The 16,369-nt window shown below is 40.6% G+C and overlaps 1 protein-coding gene across 1 annotated transcript in view; it reads right to left on the bottom strand.

Moving 5' to 3' along the window:
• The window catches only part of KLF8 (KLF transcription factor 8), a 202,358-nt gene extending 193,954 nt beyond the window's left edge, over positions 1–8,404 (bottom strand). Inside the window, exons 1-2 of the mRNA XM_054695896.1 lie at positions 8,271–8,404; positions 7,868–7,983 (exon numbers count right to left, since the gene is read on the bottom strand). Coding sequence (XP_054551871.1) covers positions 7,868–7,983; positions 8,271–8,275 — 121 coding nt within the window. The 5' untranslated portion in view covers positions 8,276–8,404. The remainder of the gene's footprint in view (positions 1–7,867; positions 7,984–8,270) is intronic.
• Between the last annotated feature and the right edge of the window lie 7,965 nt (positions 8,405–16,369).

Raw genomic sequence — 16,369 nt, forward strand, 5'->3', positions numbered from 1 at the left:
CTATTTATCAAATGGAAATAATAAAGTCAGTGCTTAGAGTAGTACCATCTGCCTTATATAAGTGGAAATTATATCTATATTATGCATATTCATATTTTATATGTATTTATATATGTTCTAAATATGTACATATATGTTGTACACATTTGTGTACATATATCCAGGTTTAAATAGCCAAAGCTATAGCAGAAAGCACTTCAAACACCTCTAAATATTTTCTATTCTACTACCATGACATCACTGACCAGAAAAATGCCCTGTGCTAAGGGAGCTATTAGAAATACCAGCTTTGCAAGGAACAAATATAAGCTATCTCAGCATAGGTGACATAAGCTAGATAACTTTTTTTGATACTCAGCTGTTTTTCTGAGATACCATGATGGAAAAATATTGACCTTGCTGTTTCTCAAGCAGCAGCTTGTGCTCCACCTACATTATACACAAAAGCAAGAAATTCTCTAATCTCACCTCTTTCCTAATCCTACTCCATCTACCTCTAACACATATTGTGTTGATGTGTATTACCTGCCTTTGGTTACATACCTTGTCCTACATAGAATTCCCTTTTCCCTCTACTCTGGCTATCCAAATCATACCTATGCTTCAAGGTGCTGTAAGCCTTCACAGGAAAAAAAAAAAAAAAACAGCAACTGAATTGGTATCATGATAAGCAAAGGAGCTTACCAAAAAGAGAAGAATGGAGTTGAAGGAAAGGTATAGGTAGGGTAGTACGTATTGTAAGTGGGAGAACGTTTCTGGAAATCCTCACAGCATGAACAATGTATGGTGTTTGTAAAAGACCATGGAATGCTCAAGTAGTAGTTGCAGGCTCATGTGGTGAAAAACAGTCAAAGGCAATAAGCATGAAAAAAGTCAGACTGTGAAGTGTCTTGCTAAAATGCATGTATTTAATACTGAAAGTTATGGGGTAGCTTTAAGAGAGATTTGAACATAAGACAGGGTAGATGAAAATATGTATTTCAGAAATATCCTAACATGTAGACAAGATTAGAGTCTATATTAGTTTTGTAGGGCTTCTACCACAAAGTACTATAAACTGGGTAGCTTAAACAACAGAAATTCATTGTCTCAGTACTGGAGGCTAAGAGGTCTGAAATCAAGATGTCAGTAGGGTTGGTTCCTTCTAAGACCTCTGAAAAAAAAATCTCTTCTAGGTTTCTTTCCTTAGCATATAATGGCTGTCTTCTCCCTGTAGCTCTTCAAATTGTTACCAGAACCAAGCTGCCGCAGCGGTGAAATCCAGCAGGAGTAGTGGTGTCCTTTCAACCTGTGCTTCACAAGTCAGATGTGGCAGTCGTTCCTCAGACCAATCAGGAGCAAGCTATGAGCTGATTGGTGCTAAATGGTCCAATCAGACTTGTGGGTGAAAGAGGATATAAGCCAGGGTTGGAGGGAGCTGAGGCCCGAAGGAGGAAAGACGATGCCACCCCCTGAAGAAAAGAAGACAATTCCAGCCTCCAAAGAAGGAAGAAAAGAAGCATCCAGCAGCCGCCCTCCAAGGAGGGAAGAGAAACCGAAGGACTCTGTCACAGACTGGGCCTTGGTCATGTCTCTGACATTGCCGGAAAGGAGCACCAAAGGACCTGGGCCTGGTGTCTCAAAGAGCTGCTTGTTGATGGTATAACCCAGCAACTCACAAAATGCTGTTGACACTGGGTGTCTCTGACACCGCCAGTAGTGGCCATCACTACTGCCTAGTGCTGTCCAGCACTCCTGGGGACCAGTGGCGATCATCACAGACACTACCTGGATGAGATAGCCAGCCATGTGTAGATACAGTAAGCTCTCTGTTTCCCCTATTTGTAAATAAACCCCATGGTTGTTGTTTCTGGAGCTTGAGGTCTCCTGCAATTGTGCGCATGGGTGAGAACCCATAGACAGTGACCTGTCCTCTTATCGGGCAGTCCATTGTTAGGCTATAGCTCTTGGCTTTGATTTTTGGCCTTTTGGGGCTCTATGGTGGTTCTCTGATCTCAGAGCCTTCACAGGTAGGTGGCCGTTCCTTCCATCCTGCCTCCTGCCCTGTGGCCTCTTTTATAGCCCTCTCTGGCCCTGTTTCAATATCACATTCCTTTCTAGGTGAGCCCATCTTTGTATCCAAATTTCTACATTTTTGTAAGGATGCCAATCACATTGTATTAGGGCCCATCCTAATGACCTCATTTTAATTTGATTATCCCTATAAAGACCCTGTCTCCAGATGAAGTCACATTCTGTAGTACCAGGAATTAGGAGTCCAACATATTTGAGGGGATACAATTCAAGCCATGACAAAGGCCATAGAGACTGGAGTCAGATTATGTAACAGTAAAGGAACTATTTTAATAGGCCAGGTCAGACAGGATGAAAAATTAATCAGTGACACTATAGGTTAAGATAGAGACGATAATAGACTCAAGCAGTAGAATCTGGAAGTTGAAGAGAGTCATAGATGAATCTGGGCTTTATTGTTTGGTTGATTATGTCACTGTTTGGTCAGGGACAGAACAGAGATTAGAGAATTTGGTGATGAATGCAGTTTTAGACAGATCAAGCATGAGGTGTCAAGTAAAAACGTCCAGTTAGTAGATGAATGAGTGGGTTTAAGCTCAAGGAAAATATTCAGCCTAGAGAAGAAGACTTATCATACAAGACTGTCATCAGCATATAAATAGCAATTGAAACTCTTAAGTGTATGAAATAAGCAAAATAAGGATTATAGAGTGGCAAGAGAAGAGAATGAAAAGAGCAGTCAGAGAGGTAGTTGGAAATCTAAGATATTGTCACAGAAGACAAGGAAGGAAACATTTTCAAGAAGAAATAAATGTACAACAGCCTCAAATGTAGTAGAATCAATCACATCAAAAGCCTAAAGACAGCAGTGGATATGACATTGAAGAGAATCTTTCATTAACTTTTGCAAGGACAGTTTTAATAATGATTTAAATGGAAACTGCAAAAATATGGGGTAGTAATTTGAGTGACTGTTGTTAAAGAAAGACTTATTTAGACCAGGGAAAGAATGTGTTTGCAAGTTGAAGCTCAGACAATATAGCTTAATAATCAAGGTATAGACTTGGTAGATTTTGGGTTAAATCTCACCTTTCCCACTTACTAGCTGTGTAAATTTAGGCAAGTTGCTTGATTTTTTATGTGCCCCAGTTTCCCTAATTGAACAATGAGGAAAATAATAGTTTTTATTTCATAGGATTACTGTATTATACAAATTAATACATATAGGAGTTCAATAGAGGGCCTGGTTGTCAATAGATGTTTGCTATATAACATGGCAATGGTCAGATGGGTGGCACAATCAAAGAAGAAAAAGAAGTTGATGAAGAGAGGAGAAAAAGGAAGCAGATGGGACAGCTTCTCAGAAGGTATAATAGAGAATGAATCTTTTTCCTCTTACCAGTTGAGTGAACTTGGGTAGAGTAATTTACTTTTCTGTGCCTCAGTTCCTGGTTCCCTCCTCTGTAAAACAGAGATGATAATAGTGCCTACCTCACAAGGTTATTGTGAAGATTAAATGAAATGATAAATGAAATACAAAGAGTTATATACTCTTACACAATGATTGTAAATTCTGAGATGATGTAGTGGGAATGGTGAGAGATTATTATATAAGATAGGAGCAGGCATATACCTTTCTCATCTTTCAGAGATAGGGCTTAGTTAGCCTCTATGGCTAATAGGAGTGTGTTACCCCTCAGGTTTAGGGCTGGAAATTTTTTTTGAGAACCTCTATTCTCTAAGTCAGAGATTCACAATTTTCCTTGTTTATCTTAGACACCTGGAAGACTTATGAAAATATAGATTGTCAGATTCCATCTCTAAGTTTTTTAATCAGTACATCTGGGGTAAGGCCTGAGAATTTTCATTTCTAAAATGTTCCCAGGTAACATTGATATTGCTGGTTCAGGTACCATACTTAAGAGAGAACCTAAACTTAAGCTTAAGAGAACCTAAACTTAAGCCAATGGTTCTCAACCTTAGCTATAACCCTGGGCAGCTCTTTAAAAAATCCATTGCCAAGGGTTTATCCTAAACAATAACATCAAAGTCTCTGAGGATGGACAGAGTTATCAGTATATTTTAAATGTCCTTAGATGATTCCTCTATGCAGTCAAGGCTGAATTACTTTAGGGGAAGCCCAACTAATACCCTAGTCTACCCCGAAACACACACCTATCCTATCCCTAAAGGGGAACTGCAGTGACTATAAGTGGAGTAGAAAGGCTGAAAATGTTATACATGTGTAACATGTTCTTTTTCATGTCACACTGTCCACTTCAGAATCAATCTCTCTCTCCCTCGCTCTTCCCCTCCTTAATCAATCTCTCTCGCTCTCGCTCTCCCCCTCCTTTTTCTCATTCTTCTGTTTTTGAGTTTTATGTTCACTAAGGCTAATAAAGTATCTAAACATATAGTTCCTACTTGAGGAACAGTAAAACAGAAAGGACTTGGGCCTCCCCTGGTGGCGCAAGCAGTCGAACGCAGTACTGTGAAGCTGTCCTCAGCCTTTGCAGCGCAGGTCCAATCCCGGCCAGCTGGCAAGGGTCCCACACGGCGCAGCAGACCTCGCCTGTCTCGCCCGCTGCTCCCCTCAGCAGTGCATTTCATCAGTCTGCCTGTTCTGTTTCCCGCTCTGTCTCTGGTGAATCCTCTCACCCTCCCGCGAATCTGGCCTGTACCGGTTCTTGTATAAATAAATAAATAAATCTTTTAAAAAAACAATAAGGACTTGAGGAGGATAGTGAATAGGTTAATAAAAAAATAAGTCATGTTTGCCAGCAAGACAGAGAATTATAAAAATTTTCCAAGTGGATAATTTTCACAATTTCATGATACAGTAAAACAGTACTACAAAATTTTGTGACATTTTCTTTAATACGTTAAGCAGTCTTCTAATGCTGTTTATGATTTTTTCATTGGAGTATGTAAACATACTTTTTATATTTAAGCAGTTCCAAATGTGTTTGCAATGTTTTTCTGATAATTGTAAGACAATGGTTAGTGTTAAATTATTGGAGAATGAAATCTCCAAGAGGAGAGGGGCTTTATTTTGTTCGTTGTTCTATATCCCCAGAGTCTTGCGCAGTGATGGTATAGAGAAAATTCCCAGTAGATATTTGCTGAATGAATTAATGACTATCCTAACAAAATGTACTTTGGTGTTGATACCTTTACCTATCATGGCACCTGACAGTTAAAGGCTGCGCAAAAGCTAGGAAGAAACTCAGATCAAAATAAATATAGGGGTAGGTTGTTCTAGTCTAACCAAAAACAGGATAGTCCACCAGAATAAGGCATTCCAGATGGAAAATCGGGGGGGTAAAATGAGCGAGGAAGAGCGATCACAGTGTCTTTCTTGCAATTATTCCTCATGAAACCCTTTTGTTTCCCCCTTAGAGTGAAATTCTCCCAAATTCCAGGAAGCAGAATAAATGACACCAAACAATTTAAAGTGCTCTGAGGAAGCCACTTCAAGTCCTTGCAATGATTTCTATTGCTTGCCTATAGCACTCGTTAGTGGACTTCACAAATCTTTCATGGCCCTAGGAAGAAAATAACCATACTTCAGCAACAGTATTTTATGACAACTAAGAACTGCCTACATCCTTCAGCTAGAAACTCCTCCTCCTCCCAAAAAAACAAACCAACATGAACAAAGGGACAGTCAAATATTAAGAATGGAAGCACAGTATTCCTTAATATATTCCATGCATACCAAATATGCAGGAGGTTGGCTGTGGAGCCAGCACACAGTTCCTTCCTCACTCTCCTTGCAATGATGTGGATAGCAGAATTCAGTGGGTGTGACACACAAGTGGTTCTGGAACAGATTGCACTTCCATTGATGAACATAATCAGAATTCCAGTTAAATTCATGTTTCCTTTGTTTTTAGGATCTCATAGGCCAGGGACATTTTGGAGAAGGAACCCTAAGTGAGGCTTTCTTCTTTATCTGAATCCAGAGAGCTCAATAATATGGCCATCCTGAATGAGGTTTTTTTTTTTTTTAAGATTTATTTATTTATTTATACAAGCACTGGGTACAGTCAGAAGCAAGGGAGGGTGAGAGAATTCACCAGAGCCAGAGCGGGGAGCAGAGCAGGCAGAAAGACCGAAGTACACTGCTGAGGGGAGCAGCAGGCAGCAGGAGAGGTCTGCATGCCATGCGGGACCCTCCTCCAGTGGCTGGGGAGCAGCCTGGGATTGAACCAGCGCCACAGAGCCTGAGGGCAGCTTCGCAACCCAGTGCTCAACTGCTGTGCCACCGGGGAGGCCCTGAATGAGGTTGCTTTAAGGATTGGAAAAACCATTTGAGTAAAGAAGGTATGGCTGAAGGCATGTTAGCTTAATATTGCCAAGGAAACTATCACATAACCTTGATGGGACTTGGCACTGTGGATGCAATGAAACCAGCACTTTAAAGAAAGGAGTGCTGTGGCTTGCATTTAACACCGGAGGCAGCTGAATTGTACATTGTAGAGCACTGGAAGCTGAGGCATTCCATTGGCCAACCAGAAACTTCCAGAGTGAAATACTAGCCATAAAACCCTCAAACACATTTTTATCTCTTTGACCTGTGGGATATTATGCTCTGTTTAGTCCCGCCATCCTCCCTTAGCAGAAGCATGAGAGAGACAATCATGGAAGATATATCACTGGTCTTCTAAAAATTCTCTTCCACACCAGAATTTTTTTTTTTTTTATTTAACAGCAGAAGTGCTGGGGAAGTCTTCCTCCCTAACAGAATCAGAACAGAGCAATGGGAAAGGTAGATCAGCGAAGGTGGCCTTAGTTTTTTTTTTTTTTTTTTTATTGACGCATCCTGGTCCTCTCTCTTTGCATACAATTTTGATTTGAGTTCCTCTTTCAGTTGGATCTCCCAGTTCCTTGGGTTTGGGCATAGGGATGCCTGTTACTAAAATAAAGACAATAAGTGCAAACCATCGGAACTTTGACATGACAAATGCTTGGTAAATATTGCGATAAAATTCAACATTCCTCTCCATATCCTAAGAAGAAACTGTGGCCACCAGCAGTTTAAAAAGGAATGAGACCATCGTACATGGTTTTGACATATTACAGACACCATTCAGCAGCAGGATCAACCACAAAGAATGAATTTGTCCTTCAATAAATACTTGTAGAATGAATAAATGTGTTCAATTTATCTGCACTTCCATGATACCTCTCAGGAAACAAATTTTTCCCTTGGCTAAACCTGCATTCAATTGACTCCACAATTAACTAATATGCTATTTGGCAACACAGCACAGGGTGCACCTCCTGTATATTAGAGACAAGCTGGTATGAGGGATACAAAGTTGTCCTCTCCACAAAGATTTCCACAACATACACAGTGTGATAGTAAGGCAAATCACTATCATCCTTTTTGAAACTGAATTTCCTTACAGATTCCCTTCAGTTGAACTGTGCACTGTCCCTTTAAGAATCCAGGCAAGATGGAGCCCTCCCAGTTCTCAGCTAGAAGCTTTAAGCATCCAGATCCGGATGCTGTAACGTGACAAAAAGAAAAAACGCCTGGAGGGGGTAAATCGCAGCTGCAATGGCAGGAGGGGAAATTGAGGATCTGACCTTACAACCAACAAACCCCGAGGGCACCAACGCCGCGTAGGGCAGCTCCAGTAAGCTCTAAAGCGCCACCCCTCCTTCCCTCCCCTCCCCTTCTTATCACACCCCATTCCGCTCCACCCTCAGGATCCTTCTTGAAAGAGTCTCCTTAAGTAAGGCGGTTTCTTCACCGCCTCGTGGAGAACCCAGTGAGAGTGGCCAAAGGAAGGGGGCACGGGAGTGTGGGGAGAAGGGATAGGTAAGCAAAATGAAAGAGACTTACTTTCAGATTCTGCGACTGCGAAGGCATCCTTTCCTCCCAGTCTCTGGCCAGGGTCGACGGGGCGGGGCCGGAGTTGAGCTGGCGGAACCGGGTCCTCACTGCCTCGCACAGCAAACCTAGTTCAGTAGAGAGTTTAAGGAGAATGGGCACCGACTACGGCCGGTGTATACTTGATTTGAATTGTCTCAAAAGGAGACGTAACGTCTTGAAATAGTTGGCCAGGAGTAGGAGTGAAGGTGAGCTCTAAAACACTTCCTTTCTGGCTAGTATTCTGACCAGCGTTAGTGATATCAGGGGCAGTGGTTTTCTTTTTTCTTCCTTTTGGTTTCTCCCAGCTGCTTGTCCCAGACCCCACCCAGCGGCTCCACCCCATCCACCGCTACACATTCTGTCAATCACCAACCCCATTAAAGCTGCATCTGCGAGACTTAGATTTTCATCCCTATTTAGCGAGCAAACAGAATCACTCGTCCTCCTGGCCTTTCCACAGTGCTTCCGACCTTTCCCCCGAGTTTATGAAGCGGTGGTTAGTTGCTAGTGGCGGCCTCCCCTCCCCCTCTGCCCTGAAGCTAGCACAATTGGCTCCACCCAAATTCCTTCCCGGCCAGGCCACACCAAGCCAAACCCTCACCCCATCTCTTTTCTTCACTTTGTCTCTGGTAAAAGTGGTTCCCTAGGCTACCAGAAGACTGAAAAAGTTCCTGCAGACCCACTCCCCTACAGTCACCAAAATGAAGTGGCTAAGGCAGATTTTCTGTCCCTGGGATCTCTCTGATCTAGTTCTCCTGGTATGCTCAGCATACTCTATATCCCATCTGGGTGAACCTCCAAGTTTCTGACTAGAATGGGGAAAGAGACACCATTCCTCTAACTCACCCAAAACAGCAGTTCCATACCAAGGTCCCACTCTATAACTGTTAGGGGGAAATGATGTCCTGAGCTAATCCCATACAGGCTTTGTGGACCCCACCCCACTCCAGACTAAAGCCATCAAGACATTGGGAAAGACAAATCCCATCACCACCAAGGGAGGGTGGCTGGGACCTGAGGGTGGAGCTGGGCAGCCAGGTTGGATATAAAAACCAAACACATGGGCCTTGGGCTCTCTGGCTCGCGATCGCCTGGCTTCACCGCTCCTGGCTGGCGGCCAACTCTGAGAGCGCCATTTTGGGATTCCTGATCAGCGGATTGGGTAGGACTCATTTAAAACTTTGTCTCCCACTTTTCTCCCAGAGCTGTACATTTCCTCATTTCCCCTTCCCTTGTAAATAAACCTTTTATTAACCTTTCACATGTGCCTGCAGTAGAGCATTGATAAGTCCTTTTAAGCGCGCGGGTGAGGACCCACAGTCAGGCACCCCGTTTTGTATCGGGGTTGCTCTACAACATAACTAGGCAATTCAATGTTAAAGAAGTAACCAGAGGTCCCATCTATGAATAAGTGGAACTCCAGAATGACCCATCAGAAGTCGTACAATGCCATTCTCCATTCCAGCTAATGGCAAAACCTGGATGCTCAGGCCAGAAATATGGGAGCCATCCTTGACTCCTTTTTTCTTTCATACTTCACACATCCACACCATGTGGATTCTGTCTTTAAAAAAATATGACCAGAATTGAACTGGTCTCAACATTTCCACTGTTACCACCCAGATCCATCCCTAGTTGCAGTCTCTGCCTACCTATTTGACTTGATTTTTTAAAACTTAGTTAATTCTTCTCTAGTCCACTGACCTCCTTTGCCTTCCAAGATACTAAGATCTGTCTGGCCTCAGGGACTTTGCATTTCACTTCCTTTTATCTGGTTCTTAATACCTTTCAGATCTCATGGAATCTTTTCCTGAATAACAAAATTAAAGTAACCTCTATGAACCAGGCACTGCCTGTGACCTTATCCCATTTTATTTTTATCACAAAATTGATCACTATCTAAAACCATCTTATATGTGTTTGCTTCTGTGGCAAAGTATCTCTCCCACTAGACTATAAGTTCAGTAAAAGCAGGAACTATATCTATTTTGTTCTCTGCTCTATCCTCCACATACTGAACAGTGGCTGCCATAAAGCAAGGATTCATTTGTTGAAAGAAAAAAATGAAGGCACTATCTTCTAGGATCTTTTCTAGGCAGTCTCTATTTTTAAATAACAAACAAAAAGAAGGCAGGAAACAGACAAAACTGTTATGAAATACCTTCTCCCATCTATTCTCCTTTAGAACATCCATCTAGATACTGTACTTCTGGACTGAGTTAGCAGCAAGTAACACAGTGACATTGTATTTTAGGTTGGCTTTTAGGGTTTGCAGTTGATTGTTGGTGGTGTTCTCAATTTTGTCAAGTTAAAACGGCTATAGAAGTAATAGAGAAGCAGGTCAAAGGACAGGGGCCAGTTAGAGAACAGGTCACTATCTGTGGGTTCTCACCCACATGCACAATTACAAGACCACTCAAGCTCATGGAAACAACAATGGGGATTATTTAACAAAGAGGGGAAACAAAGAGTTTCTAAGGACACAATTGGCTGGCTATCTCACCCTAGATAATGTCCAGAAGTTCCAAACAAAAGTCTGCTCACTCAAGATGGCACATCCCGCCTGGAGTTTGTGCAGCCAGCAAATGGCGGGCCAGGATCCAACTAACCACAGCTGGAGGTGCTCACATGCAGGGCCCCTAATATGACACTGCAGCCGCCTGCAGCAACAGTCTGAATGTAGGATGGACAGAACCTGAAGCTGAACCAAACAGCAACAGAGGTAGTAGCACTGGGAAGCAGTACTGGACAGTCAGATACACTGAGTTAACAGCTCTCAAAAATGACCCAGATGTAGAGATCCAGTCACCCGTCGGCAGTGCTGCGCAGCACTGGCCAGTGGTGCCAGTCACCCAGTCAGCAGAGGTGGTGTTAGAAACATCAGCATAACAGCTCTTTGTGAATTGTCAGCCCACACAAACAAACAGCTCTTTGAGACACCAGGCTCAGGGCCTATGGTGTTCTTTTCAGACAGTGGCAGCAGCAGGTCCAGAGGCAGGTGCAGCCACTCATTGGCTGTGAAGTTCTTAAGCTTATCTCTTCCTAGTCAGCTACTGGACACTTCTTGCTTATTTTTTCTTTCTTCTGTCTTTCTCCTTTTTCCTTTCTTCTTCAGAAGCTAGGAACAGAGTGGGAGGCCTAAGCTGTCTCGTTCCTCACCTTTTATCCTCTTTCAGGGCTCCCCACCCTAGTTTATATCTGTCTGATTGAACCATTTTCAATTCTAAGTGACCTACTGGACTGTTTTATGACCAAATAGCCCATCTAGCACCAAATAATTAACTAATGAGCTCATAAACACAATTGCTTCATTTAGCTCATACCTCACCGGTCCATTCTACCATCCAGGCACCAAATATAAAACGGGTAGTATCAGGCCTACATGTAGCTGTCCTGCGGCAGAGTGCTGCCTCTGGGCCTTCACTGGGGAAAACTCCTCCTCAAAACACATCTGGCCTGTGTGGGAGGGACTGCCTAGAGGCAGCACCCTCTGATTCTGCTTTTCAACAGCTCCAACCAGCAGTGGGAAATAGCTGGCCCTGCCAGGCAGTCAACAGTGTGGAGCCACAATTTCAAAGTCAGTGCTAGGGAGCATTGTTCATAAGGCTCTGATTCATCTGAAGTAATAGAATTTTTGCTTCACAATGTTTTTTATTTATTTTTTTAATTTTAAATATTTTATATCATTTTACATATTTGCACAATGTATGCATTTTCATCTTGGTTATAGTCCCCATGCAATTCCCTCCCCCTCTTGTTTTAACCATACTCCCTCCTCCCCAACCCCCTATATAGTGTGTCTCTGGTTTATAGTTGCTTGTTGATTTTGATTTTTACTTTATTATAATTACCCTTTATCCTGGTCCCTTATTTAGGTTTTCTAAATTCCTGCTATGAGTGAGACCATCCACTATTTTTCTTTTTCCTTCTAGCTTATTTCCCTGAGCGTGATCCCTTCCAGCTCCATCCATGTTGCTGCAAATGGCATGAGTTTATTTTTTGATAGCTGCGTAATATTCCATTGTGTATATGTACAGAATCTTCTTGATCCAGTCATCTATTTTTGGACATTTCAGTTGTTTCCATAGCTTAGCTATTGCAAATAGTACTTCAATAAACATAGGGGTGCAGGTGCCCTTTTGAATTAATGTTTCTGTGTCCTTTGGGTAAATATCTATTAGGAGTGGAATTGCTCGATCATATGGAAGCTCCATATTCAGTAGGTTGAGGAATCTCCACACAGCTTTCCATAGTGGATGGCCCAGTTTGCACTCCCACCAGCAGTGTAGGAGAGTTCCTTTTTCTCTACATCCTCATCAACATTTGTTGTTGCTAGTTTTTTTTTAATATGTGCCATTCTCACTGGTGTAAGATGGTATCTCATTGTAGTTTTGATTGCATTTCCCTGATTACAGGTGATTTGGAACATTTTTTCATATGCCTGTTGGCCATTTGCATTTCCTCTTTGGAGAAGTTTCTTTTTAGCTCTTCTGCCCATTTTTTGACTGGGTTATTTACTTTGTTTTTGTTGATTCTCATCAGCTCTTTGTAGATTTTGTGATCAGTCCTTTATCATTAGTGTTGGTGCAAAAATTTCCTCCCAGTCGGTGGGGTGTCACTTTGTTTTGGTTTCTGTCTCTTTTGCTGTACAGAAGCACTTTAATTTGATGTAGTCCCAGCTGTTCATCTTTGCCTTCACTATCTCTGCTTTGGGTGATGATATGTCTTTAAAGATATTACTAAGGTGTATGCCATGTAGTGTTTTGCCTATATTTGCTTCAACATATTTTATGGTTTCAGATCTTATGTCTAGTTCTTTAATCCATTTTGAGTTGTTTTTTGTGCATGGTGTGAGATAGTAGTCAAGCTTCATTCTTTTGCAGGTAGTGACCCAGTTTTCCCAGCATCGTTTATGGAACAAACTTTCCTTGCTCCTTTGTCAAAGATTAGTTGACCATAAATCTGTGGGTTTATTTCTGGATTTTCTATTTGGTTCCATTGGTCTATGTGTCTGTTCTTGTTCCAATACCATGCAGTTTTGGTTATTATTGCTTTGTTATATGGTATGAAGTCTGGGAGTGTGATACCTCCATTTCCCCCACCCCTTTTTTTTCAGGAGAGCTTTGGCTATTCGGGGTTTTTGGTGGCTCCACATGAATTTCACCAATATTTGTTCTATTTCTTTGAAAATGTCATTGAAATTTTTATTGGAATAGCATTGAATATGTAGATTGCTTTGGGCAGGATGGCCATTTTGATAATGTTAATTCTTCCAATCCATGAGCAGGGTATGTCTTTCCATTTCTTTGTGTCTTCTTATATTTCTTTTAACAGTGTTTTATAGTTTTCTTTGTATAGGCCCTTTATCTCTTTTGTTAGGTTTATTCCCGAGTATTTGATTTTTTTTTTTGTTTCAATAATAAAAGGGATGGTTTTCTTGATTTCGTCTTCTTCAGATTTATTGTTTGTGCATAGGAAGGCTATTAATTTTTGTGTGTTGAATTTGTATCCTGCTACTTTACTAAACTGATTGATTAGTTTGATTAGTTTTTCTGTGGAGTTTTTGGGTTCTATAGGTATATTATCATATCATCTATGAATCATGATAGTTTAACTTCTTCCTTCCTTATTTGGACTCCTTGTATGTCTTTCTCTTGTCTTACTGCTCTGGCTAGGACTTCCAGTATTATTTTGTTTTTCTGTTTAATTTTTTATTATTTTTAAATTTTTTTTTACATCATTGTTCATTTAAAAAAATTTTGATTCCCCCTACACCCTGAGATGTAGTCTCCATAGAGTTTCCTTCAGGAATGCACCCCATGCACCATTACCTCAGTCCCCTGTGCTCCTCCCTCCTTCCCTCTGATGCTTCTCCCTCCTCCTCCCCCTAAGTATGTCTCTGATTTATAATGGCAGGTCTTCCAGTATTATATGGAAAAGCAGTGGTGAGAATGGACATCCTTGTCTTGTTCCAGATCTTAATGGAAATGCTTTTAACTTTTCACCATTGAGAATGATATTGGCTATGGGCTTGTCATATATGGCCTTTATGATGTTTAGATATATTCCTTGTCCCGAGAATTTCTTAGTTTTAATTTTTTAAAACAATATTTTCTTCTCCCTACCCCCTCAGGTTGAGTCCCCATAGAATTTCCTTCTCCAAGGCACCCGTGCACCATCACCACAGTCTCCTGTTCTCCTCCCTCCCTCCCTCTGATCCCTCTCCCTCCTCCCTCCCTGCAGTATGTCTCTGATTTATAATTGTCTATTTTTGCTTTGTTGTGTTTTCTACTGTTAATATTTTTTTTACACTAATGTCTTATTTGGTTTCCTTGTATTCCTGTTATAAGTGAAACCATCTGATATTTTTTCTTTTTCCTTCTGGCTTATTTTACTGAGCATAATTTCTTCTAGCTCCATCATCTTTCCCCTGCAGAATGTCTCTGTTTATAGTTGCCTATTAATTTGATATTTACTTTATATATATATATATATATATATATATATATATATATATATCCTGATCCCTCATTTGGTTCCTCTACAGTATTCCTAAAAGTGAGATCATATGATATTTTTCTTTCTGGCTTATCTTACTGAGCATGAGACTTTTCAGTTCCATCCATGTTGTTGCAAATGACATGAGTTTATATTTTTTGATTGCAGAATAATATTCCATTGTGTATATGTATCACATCTTCTTGATCCAGTCATCTATTTTTGGGCATTTGGGTTGATTCCAGGTTTTACCTATTGTGAATAGTGCTGCAATAAACATAGGTGTACAGGTGTTCTTTTGAATCAATGTTTTTGTGTCCTTTGAGTAGATCCCTAGTAGTGGAATTGCCAGGTCATATGGTAGCTCTATTTTAGTAGACTGAGGAACCTCCAGACAGCTTTCCATAGTGAATGGACCAGTTTGCACTCCCACCAGCAATGTAGGAGATTTCCTTTTTCACCACATCCTTGCCAACATTTGTTGTTGGTTGTTTTTTTGATATGTGCCATTCTTACTCGTGTAAGGTGGTATCTCAGTGTGGTTTTGATTTGCATTTCTCCGGTTATAAGGGATGTTGAACATTTTTTCATATGCCTATTGGCCATTTGCATTTCCTTTTTGGAGAAATGTCTTTAAGTTCTTCTGCCCATTTCTTGACTGGATTATTTATTTTGTTTTTGTTGAGCCATGTGAATTCTTTGTATATCTTTGTGATCAGTCCCTTATCAGTTGGATGGAGTGCAAAGATTTTTTCCCAATCAGTGGGATGTATCCCAAGAATTTCAAGGGCCTTTATCATTAATGGGAATTGTACCTTGTTGAAAGCTTTCTCAGCATTTGTTGATATTATCATATGGTTTTTATATTTCTTTTTGTTGATGTGTTGGATTGCATTGATTAATTTTAGGATGTTAGACCATCCTTGTGTCCCTGGAATAAGTCCTACTTGGTCGTGGTGAATTATCTTATGGATACATTGTTGGATTCTGTTAGGTAAAATTTTATTGAGGATTTTTCATCAGTGTTCATTAGAGAGATTGGCCTATAGTTTCCTTTTTCTGTGTTGTTGTTGTTCAGTTTTAGTATTTGTGTAATGTTGGCTTCATAGAATGTGTTTAGTTTTATCCCTTCCGTCTTATTTTTTGAAAGAGTTTATGAAGGATAGGCACTAGTTCGTTTCTCAATGTTTGGTAGTATTCATTTGTAAGTCCATCCAGTCCTGTGCTTTTGTTTTTGGGGAGGGTTTTGATTAACATTTCAATTTCACTGCTTGTAATTGGTCTGTTTAGGTGTTTTATTTCTTCTTTACATAGCTTTGGGTGATTGTAGGGTTTTAGGAATTTGTCCATCTCTTCTAGATTGTTGAGCTTGTTTGCTTATTTGTTTGTTCATAGTAGTTTCTGATTATTCTTTTGATTTCTGCTGTGTCTGTTGTGATTCTTCTCTTTCATTTGTGATCCTATTTATTTGTGCTTTCTCCCATTTTTCCTTTGTGAGCTTGGCTAGGGGTTTGTCTATTTTATATATTTTTTCGAAGAACCAACTTTTGATTTCATTGATCTTCTGGATTTTATTTTTTAGTTTCTTTTTCATTTATTTCTGCTCTGGTTTTTATTATTTCTTTTCTTCTACTGGTTTTAGCGGGTTTGTGGTTCTTTTTCTAGTTCTTTGAGATGTGAGATTAGGTTGTTTCTTTGATCCTTTCTTGTTTCTTGAGGTGAGCCTGTATTGCTATGTATTTTCCTTTTATTACTGCTCTTGCTGCATCCCATACATTAAGGAAATTGGTATCCTCCTTGTCATTCAACTCGAAGTATCTTTTAATTTCTTCTTTGATCTTCTCATTAGTCCAGTGGTCTTCCAGTAGTGTGGGTTTCAATCTCCATGAGGTAGGACGGTTTCTTGCCTTCTTTTTATGGTTCATTTCTAGTTTGATGCTGAAGTAATAGAATTTTATCTCTAAATTTGTTTCT

This window comes from Talpa occidentalis, unplaced genomic scaffold (genome assembly GCF_014898055.3).
Source record: "Talpa occidentalis isolate TD23 unplaced genomic scaffold, MPIMG_talOcc4v2.1 talOcc4.15, whole genome shotgun sequence".
NCBI classification, from domain to species: domain Eukaryota; kingdom Metazoa; phylum Chordata; class Mammalia; order Eulipotyphla; family Talpidae; genus Talpa; species Talpa occidentalis.